The following is a 27,043-nucleotide window of genomic DNA, read 5'->3' as shown; positions in this document are numbered from 1 at the left end:
TGTTCCCCTTTAAATTCTAGAAGCAGTTAAGAGACAAACAGGCTTGCTGAGAATCTCTGCAAATGCAACTGTTTCTAAAGTTAAAAAGATATTTGCTGGACTATCAGTTTCATCTACATTATACGTCATACTTTGAAATGGCTTAATACAGAGGAAAATACATTAGTGATCTAACATATAAACCTCAAAACGAATTCAAACTGGAAACTTCCTTTTCTAAGTTAGTCATTTTAAATTTAGTTTTAAAAGAAGCAATGAAGTGGAGGGGTGGGATGGGAGGAGGGTAGAAGGGAGGGTTGCAAGCACTGACTTGGAGGTCTAGAAAGCTAAGTACTGGCCCTAGAGCTAGTGAGAGGGTGAGCTCATCTAGGTCACTTATTAGTCTCTGCACCTGTTTACTCGGCTGAACATTAGATACCTCTAAGTACTTCCAAGATCTAAGACCTGTGGTTAGGGTCTAGAAGCCATGATTCTAAGATAAATATCCTCATCCCAACACCCTTCCTCAAGTGCATCTGCCCCACTCTCGCTCTACCCTGCAACAGTACACTCCAGGCACTGCTCTCGGTTTTTAAACAATAGAATCCAGGCAGCATTCTCTGGTCCCCACCATCCCCTTTCCTCTTTTACATTTTAATAGGTTATGGCTAATAAAGCTTTAGGTAAATAAGTCAGTGAAATGCAGTAATTTTCCCTGGACTGGCTGTGGGTATATTCAGGCATTGGATCACAAATATGCACAGCCATGAAGAAAAATTATATGTACATATATGTATTTTAAATATTTTTTTTGAGAGAGAGATAGCACAAGCGGGGCAGAGAGAGAGAGAGAGGGAGACAGAGGATCTGAAGCGGGCTCTGTGTGGACAGCAGAGAGCTGGATGTGGGGCTTGAATTCATGAACCCCGAGATCGTGAACTGAGACAAAGTTGGAAGCTCAATCGACTGAACCACCCAGGTGCCCTACATATATGTATTTAAAAAAACAAATTTAATTCTTCTTTGTAAAATGATCCTGTATTCAGACTGTTAGTACTGTCTTAATGATATTCTATTAAGGGAAGGTGAGGGCAGTTTCCTACAGCCCCACCTTTTCATTGTTTTAAAGGGGAATTTTTAAAAAGTATTCAATAAATAAAGTGGTTTGGCAATTTTATTGATAATTACTTGTATTATCAAATATAACTAAAATGCTTTTACATAACATTTAAATGCTTTTATAAATATAGTTTGCCTGTCGTTGCCTTATTTCTTGGACTTCTATGTGCAATTGTGTGAAGATGCTTTGATTACAGAGCAGTGTACAGAGGTTTCCATTTTGTCTCTGAGTAGGAGGTTGCTATTTATGGGACTTAAAAAATTGTAGACAGATTCTAGTTTTAAAACTAAGGAAAAATCAGAGTGGTGCTATCTCAAATGAACTTGAGCAGAAATTTGTTTGATTTTTATATAACTGGAAGAAAAAAATCCAGCCTCTCATAGTCTCAACACCTAGGGACTAACTCTATGAGGAGAGGAACATGTTTTTCTGTCTCTTCCCTGCTGCTTATAGGGTCAGCCAGGGTAATAAGATCTTTTTACAAATTTTATATAGGATGTATTGAAGAGAAATTGTCACTGCAAAATGTTTTATTATTAAGCCTGCCGACTAGGAGTAGATGGTTCCTTTTGACTAGGAAATGACCTTTGTTTTTTTGCTTATGTGTATATGGTCCACAAAGGTTTCAAATGGAAAATTTAAAAGAGTATTCTAAAGGTAGAACACTAGCAACTGTGGACAGAAAATGAAAGAGTGAGGCATTAGGAGAGAAAAAGCAGCCAGTGAGAAATGGCTGGAGGTAGGGATGGCCCAGGGAGCATTAAGAACCATGATGTCAAGTGCAATCATCTGAATATGTTTCCATGCACTCAAGTGCAGAATCCGTGTATCTGTCCTCCCAGGGAGTACAAGCAGTCATATTATTTGGGATGGTGGAGGTGGAGTGAGGGAGTTTTCCTTACCCTCTTCAGGTTGTGTAAGAGTCTCTAAATGCTTACACAACTTAGAAAATGTGGGGATGGCCTCTGTTCTTTGGTTGGTCGATGCTGAAAACACTCTTTATTCAAGCTTGCTTGGCCTATTCAAGGGCTGGTGGCTGCCTCCTCCATAGCAGGCTTGGTACAGGTATCTTGTACCATGGTTCTTGTTATGGGTTGAATTGTGTCTCTCCCCAAAAAAGATATGTTGAGGTCCTGAGACCAATACCTCAAAATATGACCTTATTTGGAAAGAGGGTCATTGCAGATGTAATTTGTTAAGATGAGGTCATACTGAAGTAGGGTGAGCCCCTACTCCAATATGACTGGTGTCCTTATGAGAAGATGGTCATGTGAAAACAGAGACACACAATGAGAATGCCATGTGACTACAACAGCAGAGATTGCAGTTGTGTGCCTGCAAACCAAGGAATGCCATGGACTGTCCGCATTCCATCAGAAGCCAGAAAGAGGCAAGGAAGGATTCGCCTCTACAGGTTTCAGAGGGAGCATGACTCTGCTGACACCTTGATTTTCAGACTTCTGGCCTCCACAATGGTGAGAGCATAAATTCCTGCTGTTTTAAGCCAGGCAAGGCAGTTTGTGATACTTTGATGTGGCAGCCCTAGGAAATGAATACAGCTCTCCAGGCTGGGGCACTTGGCATTTGGTCCCCAAGTATCCCCACTCCATCCCCTCAAAGGTGTTTCCAGCAGGGGTGCTGCTTGGGGTAGGGTACAAATGGGCCACACTCCCTCCTTAGGCCAAAGCCTGAGCCCTCCTCCCCCTTCCTTCAGAGGCAGCCCAGTTTAGCCTCCCTCAAAGAATCCGAATCACAATAGATTCCCTGGTGGAGTCAGAGAGTAAAAAGAACTTGGGCCTTAAAACACAAGACTGGCCTTTTCTTACTGGATTGATGAAAGGGATAGAGAATTTATACTTCTCTGTTGAGGGTACAAGGATTGAAGGAAACCAATAACATCAAAAAAAAAAAAAAAACCCAGTGGATTTTTCCATAATAGCTTAGCTTATCATGTTAGTGTACCCTGTCTTGTGCTGCCCACAACACAATCTCAGTCCCCTCAAACCTTGAGAGGATGGTGTGAGAAACAGCGTGTACCTCTGTGTCAGAAGTACAGGGAAGTATGGCCCTCTCCTTGCACCCTGCATCATGTCATGACTGGCAACATCAGCATCCCTCTGAGAGGAAGCATGGGTAATGGAGGTATGGGCAGGACTATGAGCCACAGACAGGCACTGAGTGGCCAAGTGGCAAGGAGGTCACCTCTGCAGTTAGGAACACAATGTCCTGGAATAGCCCCCCTTTCCCAAACATGCTAGTATAAGGAGGACTTAGTCACTTGGGTTACATTTACATTTAAAGATAGACAAGGGACTACTTGAAGGACTGACTGTATGGTGAATATTTGGAAATAGAGATTTGTTTAAGGAATAGTTAACAGTCCCAAAGAGTTTAACTGCCACTTCTCCAAAGGAAAAGAAATGGAAATATACTATATAATCAAAGAGAACTGAAACAATAATAATAATTTTCCTGAATGTAAAAGATGGTGAAACTTTTTAATATATTTCCTAAAATTTGTGAAATCACTGTCCTTGGTCTTTAAGAATAGGTTGTGAAACTGAGAAAGTGAGAACCAATGGGTTGCCAGCCTGCCTACAACAGGATGTTTAAACTCAGTGTAAGTATGAGTATTTTAAGTCTAAAATAAATACTTTGAAATAAAAGAAACTATAGACACAATATTCCTATACTTAAGATGAAACAAAGCCTTAAAATTAGACCTTTTCTTTTCTTTCTTTCTTTCTTTCTTTCTTTCTTTCTTTCTTTCTTTTTTTGGTTTGCAGTCAAGATCAATTGTTTCTTTCTCAGAAAATATCCATTTAAAAAACCTCATTGACCTTTCAGTACCCCACTCCTCTACTAGTTACTACCTCCTTCCTGCTGACAACCTCTGCTAATGTCACCCACCAACAGCTAGACAGGCTGTCCAGTAAGGGACTTATTCTCTTAATTTGCTTAACTTCACTCTACAAAATATTACACATCTAGTCGAAAGTTGTTTGCCATAAAATATCTCAGAGGAGAGAAAAAGTGTGGATAAGGGGATAATGAAACAAAATTAATAACTGTTGATAAATATTAATAATTGTTAAACTTGGGTGATGGGTACATACATGGGGGACACATTATATCATTCTTTCTACTTTTGTGTATTTTTAAAATTTCCATAATAAAAGCTTAAGCCACAATAATAACGATGATAGCTGGTATCTTTCCACAGGAGATTGCTTAATGCCAAGTGGCAATGAATATACCAAAAGTAATTAACACATTCTAATGAGTTATACACATGTTAACGTGCACTTATTATCTTTAACTGTGACAAGTATGTATTTAGAGAGCCTTTTGGGAGTGATTCTAGTGTAGGAATGTTACTAAGTGTAGGATGAAAAAGTTTGGAGAAAAGCAAGTTCTCTAAGGGGGCTTAAATTAAATCATGATATGTAGGTCTTGAATTGGTTCTGCACGTGTCCTGAAAAATTTCTCTAGTACTCACCTTGTGAAGGGGAAAACAGGAAATACTTCATATTTCAATTACTGAAATAGCTATGACATTTCTCGCCTAAGCATCTTTTTAGTGACTTGACCCTGGTGTGGTGACAAGGCCTGCTCGGTTGCCTGCAGTGGGGATGGCATGTGGGGGTGGAGGGGCCTGGCAGGAAGTCAGCAGGAGCTCAATCCCCCACTGGTGATCGCTGAAGTCAGGCTGCTACATGCCAGAAGAGGAGCTTTGCTTTGGCAGGGTATCTGAAAATGTCAGCATTATTCTCTTCTAAAACTATTTTTGCCTTTTACATTTTAATTATTCTAAAATTTTGGAAAGCATCTGAACATGGTAAAGAAACTTTATTCTGTTGTTTTGGCACTTGCTGTACTTATAGATTCCTATCTTTTTTCTTTTTTTAATGTTTATTTATTTAAGCAGGGGGAGGGGCAGAGAGAGGGAGAGAGAATCCCAAGCAGGCTCTGTATGGGACTCCATCTCATGAACCATGACAGTATGACCTGAGCTGATATTAAGAGTCATCTGTTAATTGACTGAGCCACCCAGGCACCCCTATAGATTCCCATTTCTAGTACACTATTTTTAGATTTCCTTAAAAAATTAAACACAAATAACATGGGTAGTTTAAGTGAATTTAGTGTTTCTGAAAGGTAAATGAGGTCGCTTATATAGCCTGAAGTTCTTGGTTCATTTACAGAAAACAGAGGGCAATTGCCTTGTGGCTCAGCTTATATCCTTATAAAAATGATGTTAAGACCAGGCCCAGTCTCAGATATTTTGAGACCAAGTCTGTTACTGGGTTAAATTCCTCACAACTTGGCCCTTCCCAGCCCTTCCAGCCCTTCTGTCTTCCCTCAAGCAGCACATTAACTTGGCCTGCCCTAACTTCATCTTTCATAAGTGCATTTTTATTTAATAAATCAATACCTAAAAGAATTGTGGACACTTTTTATAGCAATTCAAAGTTATAAAAATGCTTCTCATTATATTTTCTAAATTAAAGCAAATAGTATTATATATTTAAATGTTCTTTCAATGACTTAGATTAATCATTTTATCACACCTGAGGGACCCACCCAGCCCAAATCTAGAATACTGGGCCAGGTTAACTGTTATTAGAGGGGAGTCTGTGAAAGAAGCAGATCTACCTTCTGGGCCATGAACAAGACCAGGCTGTGGGGTATTGAGGATTCAGTCAAGCGGGCTTAATGCAGCATACAAAAGTTGTCACAAAAAAACAGCAGGTGGTAGTTCACACATATGTGGTTCCATAGGGAAGGGAGATTCACTGCAAAATAACAGGAATGATATTATATGTAGACAGAGCATGGCAAGAAGGAACCCAAGAGCAGTAAGTAAATTTTGTTGTTGATCAATAGGAGGTTGGCACAGAGAAGAATGCCTGCTGGTCATAGGGCTTTGTTTCTCTTAAGAGACGCAATGGTTAGAGTTTGGCAGGGCAGGTCTTTCAGAAGGATTTTGTGTACAAACAATCAAAATAAGGATCCAGGTTGTCCAAACTATAAGGTCTTAAAGCCCACTCAGTCATTTCTCCTGCAATTCAAGGCCAATGCCCTAGTAATAGCAGCTTGAAGGCTCTATCAGTTTTCTACTGGTGCATAAGAAATTACAACAAATTTAGTCACTTAAAGCAGCACAAACTTATCTACAGCTTCCTTGGACTAGGCTGGGCACCTACCTGTCAGTTAGGCCCTGTCCTCAGGGTCTCATTGGACTGAAATCAAGTTGTCTGCTGGGGCTGGGATCTTATCGGAGTCTCAGAATCCTCTTCCATCCTCATTCAGGTGGTTGGCAGAATTCAGAGCCTATGGTCGCAGAACTCAGGTCCTTGTTTTCTTGCTGGCTGTCAACTGGGATCACTCTCAGCTCCTAGGAGCTGCCTTCAGGTTCTAGGTCATGGCACTTTCACAACAGAGCATCTTCTTCACAGCCAGCAGGAGAATCTTCCTCAAGTTGGCTACAGTGGAGTCTTACAAAGGCAACACGACCACTAGAACAACTATTCCAACACCTTTGTCCTATAATGTAAACTAACCAAGAGAATGACTATCTTGGGGCACCTGAGTGGCTCAGTTGGTTGAGTGTCTGACTTTTCATTTTGGCTCAGGTCATGATCCAAGGGTCATGGTTGGGACTGAGCCCTGTGTCAGGCTCTGTGCTGAGTTTGGAGCCTGCTTGAGATTCTTTCTCCCTCTGCCCCTCTCCCCGGCTCATGCTCTCTCTTTCTCTTTCTAAAACAAACAAAAAAAAAAAAAAAACAAAAAGAGAATGACTATCTCATCATATTCACAGGTCCTACCTGCACTGGAAGGGGAGGGGATTATACAGTTCACATACACCACGGGGAGGGAATCTTGAGGTCATTATGGAATTCTGCCTACCACAAATAATGAATTATTCAACACTGAGCCGACATTTATTGTTTATTAAATACCTAGCACTGTACTGCAACTGGGGTTCAAAGCTAAACAAAGATAGGTAAGGAAGCCCACAGACTAATGGAGGAGACAGAATTGAAAATTAATTCTAAAACAAGTTAGTATGTCCGTAATAGTTGAATGTGGAAATAACGCAGAAAAGATAGTCAAGAAGGTGAGGTATAGCTCAAAAGATGTTTTTGAGGAAAGAAAAGTCATTTCAGGCAGAAAGCATGTTTATCTGTCAAGGTGTGGAGATATTGAAAAGCCTGTTTGAGAGGCTTTGAGTGGTAGGTCTTGACTGGAATGGAAGGGGCCTGTAGAAGACAGGCCTGAACAGATGTCAAAGGCCAGACCAGGAAGGACACAGAACTTGGAACTTCATCATGGGTAAGAACCGCCAAAGGAATTTGTTAAGGGATATTAATAAGTTAAGGTCATAGAGGCCAAATTATACCAAAAAAAAATTTTTTTAAGTGACCCCATAAAAATAAAAATTTCAGCCTAACCAAGCAGAATTGAAAAGCAAAAGTCTCATACAAATTGATAATAGAAAGACCAATATCCAAAAGAAAATGAACAAGAGACAAGTAAAAGCAATTAATATAGGAAATGCAAAAGGCTGATAAACATAGGGAGAAGTGTTTAATATCACTTGTGACTAAGAGAGTGAAGATTAAAATAGTGAAATATAATTTTGGCTATGAAATTGTTAGAATAACGCCTACATAAAAAACATATCTACATACTTAAGACAATTGAAGGACAATTCACCAAAGGTTAAGCAGGTATAGAGGTTTCATAGATCATTTTGTTTTCTTCTTCATACTTTGTTTTCTAAATTTTCCCAATAAACCCATATACATTCTTAGAATAATAACTAATATATTCATTTATTTTACAAAATAGAGCTTCTAATGAAGTAGAGCTTCTAATGAAAAACAGCAGTTCCTGCCTAGCCAATTCACCTCCTGGGGCTACCACTTTCAGCTCTTTCAGTTGGTTCTTCTGGTGTTCACCTCCATATTTCTAAATGATATACATACACTGTTATTTCTGGAGTAATCGATTTTAGCCATTACCTCTTGATAATGGCTTCTTAATACAGAGTTGTACGGGGCGCCTGGGTGGTGCAGTCGGTTAAGCGTCTGACTTCAGCCAGGTCACGATCTCTTGGTCCGTGAGTTCGAGCCCCGCGTTGGGCTCTGGGCTGATGGCTCAGAGCCTGGAGCCTGTTTCCGATTCTGTGTCTCCCTCTCTCTCTGCCCCTCCCCTGTTCATGCTCTGTCTCTCTCTGTCCCAAAAATAAAAATAAAACATTGAAAAAAAAATTAAAAAAAAATACAGAGTTGTAGATTGAGTTCTCTAACACTACCAACTTTTGCCCACTTCTCCCTGCTCCTCTCCTTACAGGTAAGTCATGACTTGAAAAAATTCAACAAATAATGTTTTAAAAACTTGTGATTATGTAATAATCATATACATTCTGAGCTACCTTCTGAAACAGGCAGTGTACTACTGCAGGTACACATTTTTTCTTGTACAAAGTTTTGTTTTCCCTAGAGTTGATAATTTAAAAATTATCTCATTTTTTGTGTTTGTATAGTTTCCTATGTTCCTGTTGATGTTTCCTAAATTCTCCAACATTTGTCAAATGCTTATCAATGAGTTTTCTAACGCTCAAGCACATTCAATAATACATCTTTCCACTTCCCTCTCTCTCCCATATCTTCCTTCCACACACCTCCCACCTCTTACTCTTGTCCAGGCTGGTTGTTCTCTGGGCTATTACTCAGCTGTGCCCTGGAATCTTCCTTTACTGAACCCCTTGTGTTGAATGTCTTGCTTCCTGGATCCCATCTATTTTATTTAATTTTTATACCATCTTTTGCTAAAACACATCCACCAGCAGTTTCCTAAGATGGGGTATATGGGAGTAAAGCTTTTTTCCCTAGGCTTTGCTGTCTGAAACTATTTTTAGTCTATTCATACTTAATTGTACATATTTTATGCACACATTTGAATTCTAAATGAAATTCTGTACTGAATTCTAAATGAAAAAACTTTACCCTCAAAAAAATTGGATCAGATTGCTTCACTATTTTCCAGTGTCCTGCTGGAAAATTTGGTACCATTTGTTCTTTTCTATGGACTCCCCCCCGCCCCACCTCTTCTTTGGAAGATTTTTGACCATCCTTAGTAGTCTATAATTTCATTATGACTTGGAATTAGTATTGGTGGGCGTCTTTAGTCTGGTAATATATTCTTTGATTCTGCTAAATAGTCTTGTATTGCCTCTTTAATAATTTCTACCCTGTTTCTCTGTCATTCTGGAACTCCTATTAGTCAGCTGCAGTAGGGATTGCCATGTGGGTGGCGGTCAAGTAGCTTCAGATATATAGAGAAAAGGAAGTACAGAATCCAGGAACAAAACAGGACATAAGTGGTCTATTCACAGATAAACAGCTTGACAGTCAGGATTCAACTGAGGAAACAGAAACCTCTCTAGTTACTCTAAGTGGGAAGGTATTCAAGTGAGGACAGTGGAAGGGCTAGGTGGGTAGACTCCAGAACGAATTTCTAGGAATAATTTCAGGAAAAAGGTGGCCAAAATGGCTTATGGCAGGGGGTGGCCATCACCTCAGCCACAGTGGGGAAGGTGGGGAATGAGAAGTCTCTATCTGGAACTGTTCAGTACAATACGCCAACGTAGTAGTGACCCAGGAATCCGGAGTCACAGATGTTGCGATGCCTCTTGACCTTACAAGGCTAGGGCCTAGTGCAGCAGCACTCCAGGACAATCTGAAGTCTGAGTGGCTGAGCCTGCCACCTAAAAAGCTAGCAACGGGATGACAGCCCTGCCTCACATGCCCTTTCAAATCTCATCAAGTGCATCTAATTGGCAGAATTTAACTTACTCTCAGAACCTTCAGAACAGAAAAACACAGATTGGGAAGGAGGACAAGGGCCAAGTCACCACAAACACTACAGTCCATACATGCAGGGCAGTGTTGTGTGTGCCCCCAGTGGCATCTACAGTAGGGATGAGAAGCTGCTGCAGGGGCAGGCTTGATGAGAGGTGGTTGGGATTCATCACATGGAAAAACATTAAGGTCTGACAGGAATCTTTTTTTTTTTTTGAAGTAGAGAAGGTCATTTCACTTATGTAATTTATACCTTGCCTCATTCCAGCAAAGGACCAGAGGAAGAGAGAAAAGGTATGTGTTTGTAGAGAAAGGCAGGGGGCATTCTAATCAGCGTTAACCTATCTATATAAAACTGTGAAGTAAAAAGATCTGGGTTGTTTTGCCCAGTTGAAACATTTAGTGTGTGGGTGTGGACAATGGCAGAGGGTCATGTAATCAAGTGTTCGGATTTGATGGGAGACAACCCACTCAGAAGTTCTGACATTTCTGACCAGCAGAAAATGAGAGGATACTATCACAATAAAATCTTATATAAGCTTTTTTAAAAATAAGGGATCCACCTGAGTCATTGACTTAGGGAAGAGACAAAATAGGAGCTCTTCTGATAAACCCAAAGAATCCAAACTTTTAATTATCTGTAAAGTTGTAGGTGCCAACTTAACTACACTGATCTTCTGTGCTTAGAAATAGGCAATGTTTTAAGATAATGCTTACAGTTCAGTCTATAATATCTCAGTTTGTAAATTCAGATTTTTCCAAAGGGTCCAAAGACAGACAACCCTGCAGACACTCTCCTAGTTTTCTCCATTGTATGTTTTCAGCTTCCAATATTCTAAGGTGCTTCCACAAGCTCCTTTGATTTTCATCCCCTTCTCACACCTGCATAACAAAAATTCCCTTCTCAATCTGTCCATGATTCCTTTGTACTGGCAACACCTAATTAGGGGTACTTGCGGTTTCAAGGCTGTAGGTAGACAAGATTCACATTCCACGTCTAAGTTAGAAATACAGGGCCTAAATATATCTAGACTGTGTTTTAAGTTTTTATTTATTTATTTTGAGGGGAGGGGCAGAGAAAGGGGGAGAGAGAGAGAATCCCAAGCAGGCCCCTCACTGTCAGCACAGAGCTCGACATGAGGTTTGAACCCGTGAACCATGAGATTGTGACCTGAGCTGAAATCAAGAGTTGGATGCTTAACCGACTGAGCCACCCAGGCACCCCAAATTCTCTATTTTTCTTTCTTTCTTTCTTTCTTTCTTTCTTTCTTTCTTTCCTTCCTTCCTTTTTCTTTCTTTCTTTCTTTCTTTCTTTCTTTCTTTCTTTCTTTCTTTCTTTCTCTTTCTTTCTTAATGTTTATTCATTTTTGAGAGACACAAAGAGACCGAGTGTGAACAGGGGAGGGGTAGAAAGAGAGGGAGACACAGAATCCAAAGCAGGCTCCAGGCTTCGAGCTGTACAGCACAGGACTGTAACCAACGCAGGGCTCAAACCCAAGAACCGCGAGATCATGACCTGAACCGAAGCTGGACGCTTAACCGACTGAGCCATTCAGGTGCCCCTAGACTGTATTTTAAATTTTTTTTTTTTTCAACGTTTATTTATTTTTGGGACAGAGAGAGACAGAGCATGAACGGGGGAGGGGCAGAGAGAGAGGGAGACGCAGAATCAGAAACAGGTTCCAGGCTCTGAGCCATCAGCCCAGAGCCCGACGCGGGGCTCGAACTCACGGACCGCGAGATCGTGACCTGGCTGAAGTCGGACGCTCAACCGACTGCGCCACCCAGGCGCCCCTAGACTGTATTTTAAATGAATATGGGCTGTTACTGAATTTTAAGCAACTTTCACATAACTAATGTTCATTTCATTAAACAAGGACTATATAAGTGGCATAAAAAGAAATTAATAGGCTCAAATGACCAAACTTTATGGAAACATTCTTCAAATGAACAGGAATAGCCATTCAGCATGTTTTAGGGATTACTTAAACCTTATGTTTACACATCTACATTATACTTTATTTTACACTTCTATACCCCAATAAAACTGATTCCTAACTAGTTTTCTCAGAGGATAGTGGTCAACAATAACATCTGTACAAAATTTTTTGAACATCATCTCTACACCTGATAGTTCCCCATGTGGAGCCTCCCTTACCCACACAGAATTCGATAAAAGTACATGTCCTATCCTCCACTAGGGTAAACATCTGACTTTAGTGTCCACTCACATAAGACAGTGATGCAGATATAGGTTAGATGAGGGGGAAAAAAACTCTACTGGGACTTTGGTTTGCCAGTGTGGTCAGCAGCAGCCTCAGGGGTTCCAAGGTCCGTAGCAGTGGTGGTGGCAGGTTGCTGCCTGCAAGATGTACAGTTGACCTGGATTTCAGACAGCAGTTCCTTTCTCCAGCCAGCGCTGTTGTGTGGTTCTGATATTGGTTTTAGAGGCTCGGCCTATTCTGCTAGTCCTTCCAAAGAGTCTGCATTTAGTACCTTCTTTCTACTTAAATTGGCTCAGCACCTCTTCAAAGTGTGTGGTCCAAGGACTCTAGGGGTCCCCAAGACCCTTTTAGGAGATCTGTGAGATCCTCCCTTTTCTAACTATGTACCTGTGTGAAGCCAGCTTTTTTCTTAGATAGACCTCAATCAAAACAATACCCCAGGAGCACCTGGGTGGCTCAGTTGGTTAAGCGACCGCTTTCGGCTCAGGTCATGATCTCAGTTTGTGAGTTTGAGCCCCACGTCGGCTGGGCTCTGTGCTGACAGCTCAGAGCCTGGAGCCTACTTCAGATTCTGTGTCTTGCCCTCTCTCTACCCCTCCCCTGCTCATGCTCTGTGTCTCTCTGTCTCTCAATAATAAATAAATGTTAAAATTAAAAAAACAAAGCAAAAAACCAATACCCCAACAGACTGAATGCAGAAGATGATATGAAAATACAGCTGCCTTCTACTGTTAGACATTAAAGAGAATTACAAAAATAGGAAACAATACCATCCTTCTTAATTTTTTTTGGTTTTGGAAAAATTTCATTTTTCCAAAAAAAATGCTATTATATGCTAACATGTAATGAGTTTATTATGTTTTTTTTTAATTTATTTTTTATTTTTAAGTAATCTCTATACCCCATGTGGGGCTGGAACTCATGACTTTGAGATCAAGAGTCACATGCTCCACTGAGCCAGTCAGGTGCCCCAATTGTGGGGTTATTTTAAAACTAATTAAATATTTTAAGGACTGCTCAGTTTTCATTCCTAATATAGTAAATATCAATATATGTTACAAACATAAACAAAAGTTCCTTGGGATCCTAAATAACTTAGGGGCCTCCAAAGACCTTTTGAGGGTTTTAAGAACAAAAAGTTCAACCGCCACAGAAACACAGTAGGTTCTCTTACGTTATCTGAAAACTTTGAATAACAGAGAAGCCTGCCTTTTATACATTTTTTTAATGTTTATTTATTTATGAGAGAGAGACAGAGTGTGAGTGGGGGAGTGGCAGACAGGGAGACACAGAATCTGAAGTGGGCTCCATAATCTGAGCTGTCAGCACAGAGCCTGAGTTGTGGCTTGAACCCATGAACTGTGAGATCATGACCTGAGCTGAAGTCAGACGCTTAACTGACTGACCCCCAGAAGGCTGCCTTTTAAATCTTCCATCCAGATTTGGGTGATCATAAGAGAAAAGGTGGTTTAGAGAGAATACACAGTACTGCTCCCACTAAGGAGAGGGAGATGAAAAGCAGCATACGTTAGACCAAGACCAAAGTCAATGGGAGGGTCAGAAGAGAGTTATCTATTTCTAGAAATGAAAGCTCTGAAGGAGACAGACTTAGAACACGGTCCCCAGAGGACACAGAACACCGAATACTAATAATCATAAATATTTCCTAATATTCACACATACCCTCATTTGTATGGATCATTCAATAATCTTTATAATTCATTCATAGCAGCCAGTCCTAGCTTAGGGAAGTCAGAGACAGCTTTAGTGCCAGTGGTTGTGCAGAGGGATGCCTACCAAAAATGCTTTTCTGGAGCCAGAAATGGCTTGAAGAATCTTTACGTGTCCAGGAATTTTAATTATATCACTCTGTTCACTCCACATCTTCTTGGTCAGTGTCTACGTCAATGTCTGATATTTGGCAAGGTCAGAGCACAACTGATCACAGAATGGATATCTGACTTGATTCATAGCTCACAGAATCAGTTTAGAGTTAAAAAGGTGAAAACTTAGGTCTCTAAACAGTCGTCTAGTAACAAAATCCAGAAAGTGGTATCTTCATCAAACACAGGAAGTTCCCTTTGGCTTTGTTGGGGTGAAATACAGTCACTTGCAATGCACTGTCTTCAATCAGTTGTCTTTTGGAACTGTTCTCATGTGCAGATCAAATCCATCAGATTTTATGCCAGGATGGCAAGGGCTCTGTTTCATTCGTCACCAAATATACAGAGCCTAGCAGAGTATCTGGAACATGGTAGACAAATAATCACTGATTAAATGAGACAATCAACAGAATGAAGGAATGAACTCGGGCATTCTTCATTTTGCTTTTCTTCCCAAATTGATCAATCCGTATTGGTTAACTAACACTCCATTGCCATTCTTATCTTGTACTTATAAAAATTACTGTCCTGTTCTGAAATTATCATTAAAATTCTTGATACAACACTAACAATTACTTTTACTAAGTTCTCTCATTGTAAACTATTCTATCCATCTAATGAACATTTGTTATTTACTTGCAGAATATGGCTTTAGGCTGGTTCTTCAAGTTTATTTTTTTATTTTCATTTTTTAAAAAATTATTTAATTTAATTAATTTTTTTAATTAAAAGTTTGTTTTATTTTTCTGTGAAATTGAGTATTAGCCCCCAGTTTACAGTCTGGTTTTGTTTTTTTTTTATGGCTTCCAAACATTTTAAAAGTTATTTTATTTTTGTGAGAGAGAGAAAGAGTGTTAGCAGGGGAGGGGCAGAGAGAGAGACACAGAATCCAAAGCAGGCTCCAGGCTCTGAGCTGTCAGCACAGAGTCCAATGTGGGGCTGGAACCCACAGACCACGAGATCATGACCCAAGCCAACGTCAGACACTTAACTAACTGAGCCACCCAGGTGCCCCTGGTTCTTCAAGTTTAATAATAGGCAATATTATATTTTGACTAGTAGGTCACAGCAACTGACATCAAAATAAGAAAAAAGGATGGGCATAACTTAATTCTACCAAAACACCTAATAGGTACAAGGCTCCGTGGTGCCTTCTATATAAAAGTACAACCTATAATTTCCCAGAAATATCCAATGTAAAATTTAAGTGATTAGACTATGATTGTACTAGAAAAAAAATCCTGCCTATAAGTTGCTCTTCTATAAGCTGTTCTTTTAAAATCATCCATGTTAGTTTGGGTTCTCTGAGAAACAAATGATAAGATGGGATTAGATGTGAGAGATTTATTGGGGAGATGTTTTGAATTATAAAGGGGAAAAGTAGGCAGAGTCTGACTCCTGTGAAGGGGAGAGAGAAGGAAAGGAGGATTGGGTAGGAAGAGTCTCAGATGGTCTGAAGAAAGCATGGTCTGAACAAAGTACTGGGCAGGTTAATGGGAGTGTTTGAGTCAATGCCACCCACCAGGGGCGTGGGCCAGCATACTCATTCATTGGCTGAGAACAGCCTGGGGAAAGTGTGTCCTCAGCAGGAACACAGTGTTGGATTCCATAGGATAGTAGCTGGGGTTCTCAGTCAACTCTGCTTCTCATAGGAGATGTGAGTGATGCATATCCATTGCTGCTGTATCATTTTTTGAAGACTTCAGGTTTTTCCATTTAATGTTTGATGGACATAAAGACCATAAATGTTTTCATGCCATCAAATCTTACCTATATATTTGACAGCTGTCATGAAACATGTTACTATTAACAGAGGTTAAGGATTCTGTTATCTTAATTCAACACTTTGGTTGTAACATCCTTTATATTAGTGTTTGACGTGTCAAAGTTGTCTTTCCTCTATCACATCATAAACACAAGCAAGAATATGCAATACAAAATAATTTGATACAGTATTTCTGGAGTAACATAATAAAAACCTCCATGAATGTGGGCTAATTGAAGGTTGACTAAATTACAGAATGTTTTTAAAGGAATGTGGTTCTTACTTAGCAACATACATAGTAACTGCCATTAGAAGAACAAATGTTGACAAAGACTGATGACTAGGCCCAATTACCACACCAGTTAGTTTGTTTCTGAGAACACACATTACAAAAAGTTTATTTATGTAAATAAATCTCCTACAATCTTCTCAAATAATACTACACTTATAATTCATGTCACACAATCATCAGCCCACTGCATTATCTTCTACAGGCCGTGCAAACCCCTTCTTCCTAGGTAATTTCAGTGTAGCCTGGGGGCTGAAGGCCCAATCCCTGTGACAGAGTAAGGCCAGAGGCCAGCATGGGTTGCCACAGGCAAGCCCAGCAATTTCTATTCTTCCTTTCCATTCCATGTCTATAAACTGGCCTTGACTTTTCCTGCCCAGTTATCCAAAGGCCACAGGACAAGAGCTTTTGAGTCATCAAAACTGACTAAGCTGGCCCATTTCATCCCCTGCTTTTGTCACAAATTGGTCCTCTGTACCTAAATTTTATTTTAACAAACTAGTGCATATTTCTGCTCAGTTCATCAGTGCAAAAAATCACTAATTTTCTTACTAATGATTTTGTAATGTTATATTCATAAAACAATTTCTTTTTTTTTTAACGTTTATTTATTTTTGAGACAGAGAGAGACAGAGCATGAACGGGGGAGGGTCAGAGAGAGGGAGACACAGAATCTGAAACAGACTCCAGGCTCTGAGCTGCCAGCACAGAGCCTGACGCGGGGCTCGAACTCACGGGCCGCGAGATCATGACCTGAGCTGAAGTCGGCCGCTCAACTGACTGAGCCACCCAGGCGCCCCTAAAACAATTTCAATTAAAGTATTTCAAACTTAGTTTCTAAATATTTCCCCCCAGAAAGTCTAGAGACTTGGAAAAATACATTTATGATTTACAGATAGCTAACACTTAATGAGACGTTTGTGCTATGCACTGTTCCAAGTACATGTACCTACTCATTTAAAGTTCTCAACTACCCAAAAAGGGCAGTATTATCTCCAATTTACACATGAAGATACTGAGGTGTGGAAAAGTTGAATAACTTACCCCAGGTCACACAGCTAGTAAGTAGCAGAGCCAAAATTTGAACCTAAGTAATCTGTCTCTGGAGCTAGACTTTCTGTTGTTACTGTGGCCTTATAAAACTACAACGTGTTATTTAACTCACATTAAAAAAGCACTATTACCTAGCATATAGCAATAAAAATCATTAAAACTTGTTTTATTTACATTTGTACTTTATAAGCAGCTGATTAATTTAAAATGCAATATGATGAAATATGCAGCTCTAATCATCTTTTATATACTCCAATATATTTAAATTAAAATTAATGTGCTAATGTAGAAATATTTCCCCCTTCTTAATTTATAGCAGCATATTTCCTTTCAAGGCATTATTTGTGGGTTTTTAAAACATTTTTATTTATTTTTGAGAGACAGAGTATGAGCAGGGGAGGGGCAGAGAGAGAGGGAGACACAGAATTTGAAGCTGCAAGCTGCAGGCTCTGAGCTGTCAGCACAGAGCCCGATGCGGGGCTCAAACCCACAAACTGAGAGATCATGACCTGAGCCGACGTTGGAAGCTTAACTGACTGAGCCACCGAGGCACCCCTATTTGTGTTTTTAAACACATTATAGAGATTAAATGACTTAAAGGATATACAGAGAGAAAATAATGAGAAATAAATTAATTCAGATGTACATATTCAGAAAAAGATACTGAAGTTAATAATATATGGCTTAAAAGTCAATACAGCGTCCTTTTCGTTCCCAATCTCCATATCGGGTAGGTTCTGGGCCTCTGGGTCCACCTTTTTCTTTGGTAACGGGATTAATATCATCTGGAAATTCTAAAGAAAGACAGAAGATACAGGAAAAAAAAAAAAAAAAAAACCACAGTCAATAGAGACAAGAAAAGCATGAAGACCAATTCTGAAGACAGAGTGGTCGAGTTGCAGAGTTAATAGGCTAGATACTACTGACTAGGTTATTACAATGCAGTCTTTTAAATGAACTGTAAATGTGGTTCTTTTCCCCAAGTTTGAGAAATCACTTCTGGACACAATTGTCATATCCAATGAACTTTATTACCTACATTAATTACTTAGAATTCTTGGAGTGTTCTCAGGCCCCAATATGGGGAGTGGCTGCATTTGTATGGATGGGTTAAAAGAGAGGGAAAGGAATGCAGGGAATACAGAGTACAAATCCACAGGGTTTGGAAGGTTGTGAAACAAAGTTACTTTGGCTCACTGCCTCAGTTTTCTTTATCAGTAAAATGGGTATAACAACCATATCTGATTTGCTATGTTGAAAATTAAACAAAGAGATGAATGTAAAGGATCCAGCTCACTGCCAGGTACCTAAGAATGCCCAATTAATTTTAGTTATGAGTATTATTGTTCTTCATCATAGGATTTTGGCTTCATGAAATGGTTAGCTGACACTGCCATTCATGGACATAACAACTATTACTCTGAATACTGTGTGTTCATAAAGGACTATTCATCTTGAGTCTGGCCCAATTCTGAGTACTTTATTCACAGTAACTCATTTAATCCTCATAATAATCATATGGGACAGGAACAATTATTGTCTCCATTTTATAGATGAGGAACATGAGACACAAAGAGGTTCAGAAAGGTGCTCCTGATCACACAGCTAGCTACCAAGTGATAAACAGAGTTTGAATTCAGACAGTCTGGTTGCAGTCTTGTTTTTAACCCATAAACTACTGCTCTGTATATGGGGTGGACAGAAGAGGAGTCAGCTATTAGAAAGAACCCCAATTCTTACTCTGTGTCTCTTTAGAAAACTAGATGAACATCACCAAAATCCCATAGTCCCTGTCTAGGAAAAAAGACAATTAACCCCGAAAATTTTCAAATATGTATCTGTTTTTAAAATTCTTTCTCTACTGTGAATCAAGTATTCCCTACCCTGTCATTCTATTTTCTAAGAACTCCTTGCTGGGACTTCCTCTGAAAGCATCTAATGGAAGCTCTTCCATCTCCCATATTTCTGGGGCTCACCGAGTATCTTCATCAGCTTGGGTTGCCAAAACAAACTACTGTAGACTTAAACAACAGAAACTAACTTTCTCACAGCTCTCGAGGCTAGGAGTCTGCAAGCAGGGTGCCAGCATGGCTGGGTTCTGGTGAAGACTCTTCCTGGCTTGTAGACAGCCCCTTCTCAGTGTCCTCACATGGCAGGGAGAGAATGATGGCGAGCTCTCTAGTGTCTCTTCTTATAAGGACACGAATTCCGACATAGGGAATTCTCATGACCTCATTTAAAACCATCTCTAGGGGCGCCTGGGTGGCTCAGTCGGTTGAGAGCCCGACTTCGGCTCAGGTCATGATCTCATAGCTCATGGGTTCGAGTCCTGCATCGGGCTCTGTGCTGACAGCTCAGAGCCTGGAGCCTGCTTCAGAGCCTGTCTCTCCCTCTCTCTCTGCCCCTACCCCGCTCATGCTCTGTCTCTCAAAAATAATAAACATTAAAAAAAATTAAAAAAAAAAAAACTAATCTCTTAAAGGCTCTGTCTCCAAATACCATCCCCATTGGGGGGTTAGGGATTCAACATATGGATTTTAGGGAGACACAACTCAGTCCATAGCACTAGGCAAGAAAGAAAGGGTCAAGATGTCCCTGCACCTCACTGCTACTTCCAGTCTCTCATTCTACCACCAAATCTTTACAGCCTTTCCTCTTTTGAATTCTGCACCATTTACTTGTCCAGTGCTTTTCTGTAGTCCAGTAATAAAGTCAAAGACTCTTCTAACTTCTTGGATAGGATCAATATTTGATTCATAGTTTGATCTCTCCCCATTGTTCTTCATATCAACATGCACATTAGTATCCTCACATACTGGGGACAAGGAGGTCCTTAATCCTCTTTCCTAGTGATCTTCACATCCACTTGTGCAATCCATTTCGATTTCATTATCTCCTGAATATGTTCCTTCTCCAAGTCTCACACTCTTGAGCTTTCTTCTTTCTGACTGCAGCCTCCTATGGAGGCTTTTCCCTCATGTTTGTTTAACCCAATTTTCACCCTCATTATAATCTATAGCTTTCTGAAATTCTTTACTCTCATTAGTTCCATCCTGAGTCATGCTTGGAGTCATATTCTAGACTAATGCAACCATTTTCTAACTCATCTCTGTTTTCTGACTCTCATGACTCCAGCCTAACCTGCATAGAAGGATAAATTAATCTTTCTAAAACAGAATCCCTCCTCCACATTACATTAAGTGAAAGAGGCCAGACACAAATGATTATGTACTGTATGATTTCATTTATATAAAATCCTAGGAAGGGCAAAATTATAGTGACAGAGAACAGATTCATGGTTGCCAGGGGGATGGGAGAATGAAACTAATTATAAAGAGGCACCAGGGGCTCTTTGTGGGATTGAATTGTTTTATACTTTGTGTTGGTTATATGGTTATAAACATTGTTAAAATTCATAAAACTGTTTCTTAAAATGGGTGAATTTTATTATATGCAGATTATACTACAGTAAAGCTGATTAAAATAATCTCCATTCAAAAAACTTGAGAGCTTTCTTCACTGTCTACTGCATAAAGCCCATATGCTATAAACTGGTACTTCAGGCACTCCCAGACTTGAGCCAAATCTACCTTTCTAGCTTTATATTCTATTAATCCACTATATACACCCTATGCTGCAGCAAAACAGGAACATTGGCTGTATCTTGCATGCATCTCCCTGGCCTCTCTTTCTCTGACCACATCTTTCTTTTTTTTTATTTTAGAGAGAGCACATGAACAGGGAAGAGGGCAGAGAGAGAGAGAGAGAGAGAGAGAGAGAGAGAGAGAGAGAATCTTAAGTAGGCTCCATGCTCAGTGCAGAACCCTACACAGGGCTTGATCCCATGTTCTGGGATCATGACCTGGGCAGAAATCAAGGAGTCAGATGCTCAACCGAATGAGCCACCTAGGTGCCCGTCTTTCTCTTTTTTGAAATGTCTCCCTGCCATTCCTTAACTACTTATGATTTTATTGTGCCCTTTAAACCAAGCTCAATGTTAATCTCTTTTCTCTCCTTTTTTTCTGAACTTTTTGCATTATCTCTTATGCCAGTTACCACATGATGTCCTGTTGATAGTTATTTTCGTATCTCATTTTCCTTATTCATCTTTGCATCAAACAGGGTGTTCAGATGCAAACAATCTTCCTTTATTATCTTAACAAACTTTTTTTTAATGTTTATTAGAGAGACAGAGCGTGAGTGGGGGAGGGGTAGAGAGAGAGGGAGACTTGGATCTGAAGCAAGTTCCAGGCTTTGAGCTGTCAGCACAGAGCCTGACACGAGGCTCAAACTCACGAACCATGAGATCATGACCTGAGTTGAAGTTGGACACTTAACTGACTGAGCCACCCAAGCGCGCCCCTTTATTATCTTAATGAAGTCTACTCTCTGCAAAGGGACCACCTATATATTTTTCTTAGAATGACATGCGTACCATAGGCAGGGAGACAAGCCCAGAAATAAGGAAACAAGGAAGAAGACAAACTTGTTAGGAGACCAACAAAACCACAGATGCTTGAATTTGGGCTTCAATGGCAGGATGAATGAGTTTGACATGTTAAGAAGGTATTGGATCCAGGACACAGGAGAAGCAGGAGTGAAGGATATCCCCAGATTTCTGACTCTCTACTTTTGGGCAGAGGTAGAAGAGCTTAAAAAAGAAGTGAGGAAAAATTGGTTGAAGAAATAGGAGGAGAAACGGGCAAAGCATAACCAAAACCACGACAGGTAGATTTCTAGCAGCAGTGGTTAACAATGTTGAACCTTGTAGACAGTTCATATAAAATGAGGACTGAAAGGCATTTGCTGGGTTTGGTGATATTTACCAGACCAGCTTCTAAGAAATGGTAGGTTCAACATAAATTGCAGCGGCTCAAAAATTAAGATGAATAGCTGGCACTGTGTCAAACAGATGATTACCTTTTGAAATGTGCTTTTTTCTTTACTATGTGAAATATATATAACATTTATCATATTAATCCCATTATGATATAGTTTATCATTTTAACCACTTATAAGTGTACAATTCAGTGGCACTGACTATATATATTCTCATTGGTAACTATCACACTATCTACACCCACAAGTTTTTCATCATCCTCAATATAAACTCTATACCCATTAAGCAAAAACTTTCCCTTTCTCCCTTCCTCTAGACTTTGATAACCTCTATTCTACCTTGTCTCTATGAATCTGCCTACTCAAGGTACATAATTTAAGTGGAATCATGTATTTGTCCCTCTGTGTCTAACTTATTTCACTAAGCATAATGTTTTCAAGGTCCATCCATATTGTAGCACATTATTAAAATGCCATTCCCGGGGCACCTGGGTGGCTCAGTCGGTTAAGCGTCTGATTTCAGCTCAGGTCATGATCTCACGGTCTGTGAGTTCGAGCCCCGCGTCGGGCTCTGTGCTGGCAGCTCAGAGCCTGGAGCCTGCTTCAGATTCTGTGTCTCCCTCTCTTTCTGACCCTCCCCCGTTCATGCTCTCTGTCTCAAAAATAAATAAACATTAAAAAAAAATTAAAAAAAAAATGACATGCCATTCCTTTTAATGATTGAATAGTATTCCACTATATGTACTTACCACATTTTGTTTACCCATTTACCTATCGATGAACATCTGAGTCATTTCTTTTGGCTATTGTGAATAAAGTTGCTATGAACAGTTGCTATGTTGCTCCACGTTGTTGCCATCACTTGTTTTCCAGTTTTCCTTAAATTGTAGCCATCATACACACCCACTGCAGTTGAAGTGGTATCTCACTGTAGTTTTGATTTGTAATTAGTGGTGTTGAGCCCTATTTCAAGTGCTTGTTAGTTATTTGTATATCTTCTTTAGAGAAATGTATGTTCAAGTCATTTGCCCATTTTTGAATTAGGTTGTTTTTGTGGAGTTGTAGGAGTTTTTCACATACTCTGGATATTAACTCTTTGTCAGCTATATTATTTACAAATATTTCTGCCATTCTGTAGGTTATCTTTTTACTCTCTTGATAATGTCCTTTGATGTACAAAATTTATTAATTTTGCTAATGTGTAATTTTATCTATTTTTTGTGTTTGTCGTCTATGTTCTTAGTGTCATAGCAATTAAACAGTTGTCAAATTCAATATCATGAAGATTTTCCCCAATGTTTTCATTTAAGAATTTTATAGGCTTACCTCTTAATTTTAGGTTTTCGACATTTTTAATTTTTATGTATGGTATAAGGTAAGGGTACAATTTTTTTCTTTTGCATGTGATTATCCAGTTTTCCCAGAACCACTTATAGAAAAAACTGTCCTTTCCGCCACCGAATGAACACGGCAACCTTCTCAAAAACCAACTGAGCAATAGGTGGGGGTTTACTTCTGGGATTGCTGCTTTTGTGTATGATGCTTTAATGAAAATATTCCTCTCAGATTTTTGTGCTTGGCTAAAACCAGGAAAGAATTTTACCTTTAGATTATACCAACTCTTTAATGGTCTCCATGATTTTGGCAGATTGATCTGGTTATTAGACTGGGCTTAGAAAAGATGCTATGAATTGAAATATTTAACTGAAAGAACAAAAACAGAAGTTTTCATATTCTGAAGAGTTCCACATACAGGTCCCTATATCCTCTGTTGATTATCTTCTTACCTAGGATGCTTCACTGCATAGATGGGTTAACTCTCAGGAGACTGTATAAATTAGACAAGCAGGGCAGCCTTGCCAAAGTTTCAAACTGGTATGTTTGCATGTATGCTGTCTACAACATTATTTTTTGAATAGCAAATGCATGCACATGTTCCACAATTCAAAGATACAAAAGAGTACAGAATAAAAATAAAGTACCATTTTAAAAATCAGAGCTTGGTGTGCCTGGGTGGATGAATTGGTTAAGCAGCCCACTCTTGTTCAGCTCAGGTCGTGATCTCACGATTTGTGAGATCAAAGCCCCACAATGGGTTCTGTGCTGATAGCATGGAGCCTGCTTGGGATTCTATCTCTCCCTTTCTCTCTGTTCCTTCCCGGCTTGCTCGCCCTTCTCTTTCTCAAAACAAACAAACAAACAAACAAACTTAAAAAAAACCCACAGCTTTAGAACATGAGTGGAATTTTGTGTACACTAAATACAAAACAATGTTTAGTCTATCATCCCACCATCCTCAAAAACCCCTTTCCTCTCCAAACTTCCTCTTCTCTTTCTCCAACTATATGGCTACAGTGAGAACCACCACCTTCACCTGTGACCCACCCCAGTGCCACCCACTTTGATTTAGCTATAGGCACCCAATCCAAGCTTGGCCAATGAGCTCTTTTCTTAGGAAATTTTGAATTAGAGGGGCATCTGGCTGTCTCAGTTGGTACAGCAGGCAACTTTTGGTCTCAGAGTAATGAATTCAAGCCCCATGCTGGGTGTGGAGCCTACTAAAAATAAAATAAAATACTTTTGGAATTATAACTAAACAACTAGTTATTTTCAGCTAGTTGCTCTATTGACCTGAGTAGATGCTGGGAACAGTTCCTTCTGCCCAGTGGACTTAAAAGGGAGTCTAGGGGCGCCTGGGTGGCTCAGTCGGTTAAGCGTCCGACTTCGGCTCAGGTCATGATCTCACGGTTCGTGAGTTCAAGCCCCGCATCAGGCTCTGTGCTGACGGCTCAGAGCCTGGAGCCTGTTTCAGATTCTGTGTCTCCCTCTCTCTCTGACCCTCCCCCGTTCATGCTCTGTCTCTCTCTATTTCTCAAAAATAAATAAATGTTAAAAAAAATTTTTTTTGTTTTTAAAAAAAAGGGAGTCTAATGACAGAAAACAACAAAAAGAAGAGACCGGGGACAAGAGAAGGAGGGAGAATATCCTGGTTTCCATATACTGTTTACTCCTAAGGTCTGTTTTTTCCAAGGTCCAGCAGCATCACTGCCCTGAGTACCCCACCTATGTACCTCGTAGCCCAATAACAACCTACACTACCTCTTGTTTAAGTCTGCTCAAGTGGTTTTCTGTTACTCAGATCAAAGCAGGTCTCAGTTCATATACTTTGTCATATGAATAATGGCTTATAACGAATAAAACAATCAAACACAATCAATCAATGTCAGGGGCTTAGAAATTATTTCTTTTTAATCTACACATATTGATGGTCAATATGGGAATTTAGTCATTGTGAAATATGCTTCATTATTGTTAATAAAGAATTATAAACAATAACATATTTCTTTCATTCTTTCTCTTCAATAACTAAAATATTTTGATACTTCAAAAATTAAGGAAGGAGCTTTACTATAAAGGCATATTTCATTTTACTGTGCTTCACACATACTACATTTGAAAAAAAGTTTATTAATTTTGAGAGAGAGAGAGAAAGAGAGAGAGGGAGGGAGGGGCAGAGAGAATCCCAAGCAGGCTCCACACTGTCAGTAGCACAAGCCTGACACAGGACTCAAACCCATGAACTACAAGATCATGACCTGAGCTGAAATCAAGAGTTGGGCACTTAACCAAGTGAAATACCCAGGAGCCCGAGATACTGCATGTTTTACAAATTGTGGCATCCCTACAGTGAACAAAGTCTATTGGTGCCGTTTTTCCACACACACAGCATTTCCTTGCTTTGTGTTTCTGTGTCATATTTTAGTAATTCTTACAATATTTCAAATTTTGTCATTATTATTATATTTGCTATTGTGATCTGTAATGAGTGATCTTTGATATTACTATTGTAATTGTTTTGGGGCATCAGGGCTCATATCCATATAAAATAGTTAACTGATAGACATTGTGAATGCTCTGAATGCTCCATGAACAGCTGTTCCCTTGTCTTTCCCCCTCTTTGGGCCTCCCTATTCCCGGGAGCAAAATAAGACTAAAATTGGGCCAATTAATAACCCTACAATGGCTTCTAAGTGTTCAAATGAAAGGAAGAGTCACATGTCTCTCACTTTAAATCAAAAGCTAGACATGAGTAGGCTTAACAGGGAAGGTACACATTGAAAGCTGAGACAGGCCAAAAGCTAGGCCTCTTGTGATAACCAGTTACCCAAAATGTGCACTCAAAGGAAAAGTTCATGAAGGAAATTAAAAGTGCTACGTCAGTGAATACACAAATGATAAGAAAACAAAACAGCTTTATTGCTCATTGAGAACATTATAGTAGTCTGGATAGAAGATCAAACCAGTCACAATATTCCCTTAAGATAAAGCCTTCCAGAGCAAGGGCCTACTCTCTTCAGTTCTTTAAAGACAGATAGGTAAAGAAGCTGCAGAACAGTTTAAAGCTAGCATAGCTTGGTTCATGAGGTTTAAGGAAAGAAGCCATCTCCATACCATCTAAGTGCAAGGTAAAGCGGCAAGCGCTGATATAGAAGCTGCAGCAAGCAATCCAGAAGATCTAGCTAAGATAATTAATGAAGGTGGCTACATTAAACAATAGATTTTCAATGTGGACAAAACAGCCTTCTATGGAAAAAGGACTTTCATAGCTGGGGAAAAGAAGCCAATGCCTGCCTTCAAAGCTTCATAGAATAGGCTGACTCTCTTGTTAGGGGGGCTAATGTAGCTGGTGACTTTAAGCTGAAGCCAGTGTTCATTTACCATTCCACAAATCCTACGGCACTTAAAAACTATGCTAAATCTATTCTTCCTATGCTCTATAAATGGAACAACAGAGCCTGGATGACAGCACATCTGTTCACAACATGGTTTACTGAATATTTTAGCCTGCTGATGAGACCTACTGCTCAGAAAAAAAAGATTCCTTTCAAAATATGACTGCTCACTGACAACGCACCTGGTGCCCAAGAGCTCTGATGAAGATGTACAATGAGATTAATATTGTTTTCATGCCTAACACAACATCTATTCTTCAGCCCAAAGATCAAGGAGTCATTTGACT

General features: G+C 39.6%; 1 protein-coding gene and 1 long non-coding RNA gene across 4 annotated transcripts in view; both read right to left on the bottom strand.

Moving 5' to 3' along the window:
• Window positions 1-8,188, bottom strand: part of LOC125166693 (uncharacterized) — a 45,168-nt gene extending 36,980 nt beyond the window's left edge. Inside the window, exons 1-2 of one of the 3 annotated variants that reach the window (XR_007152497.1) lie at window positions 6,307-8,188; window positions 5,756-5,895 (exon numbers count right to left, since the gene is read on the bottom strand). This is a non-coding gene — a long non-coding RNA (uncharacterized LOC125166693). The remainder of the gene's footprint in view (window positions 1-5,755; window positions 5,896-6,306) is intronic. The other 2 variants (XR_007152498.1, XR_007152499.1) reach the window with 2 other exon arrangements.
• Window positions 8,189-17,698: 9,510 nt separating this feature from the next.
• The window catches only part of SDHAF4 (succinate dehydrogenase complex assembly factor 4), a 31,320-nt gene continuing 21,975 nt past the window's right edge, over window positions 17,699-27,043 (bottom strand). The window contains exon 3 of the mRNA XM_047860692.1: window positions 17,699-17,978. Coding sequence (XP_047716648.1) covers window positions 17,869-17,978 — 110 coding nt within the window. The 3' untranslated portion in view covers window positions 17,699-17,868. The remainder of the gene's footprint in view (window positions 17,979-27,043) is intronic.

The sequence above is a fragment of the Prionailurus viverrinus genome, chromosome B2, assembly GCF_022837055.1.
Source record: "Prionailurus viverrinus isolate Anna chromosome B2, UM_Priviv_1.0, whole genome shotgun sequence".
Classification (NCBI taxonomy): Eukaryota; Metazoa; Chordata; class Mammalia; order Carnivora; family Felidae; genus Prionailurus; species Prionailurus viverrinus.
The sequence above is the reverse complement of the archived record's forward strand: the minus strand, read 5'-3'. Positions and strand labels throughout refer to the sequence as shown.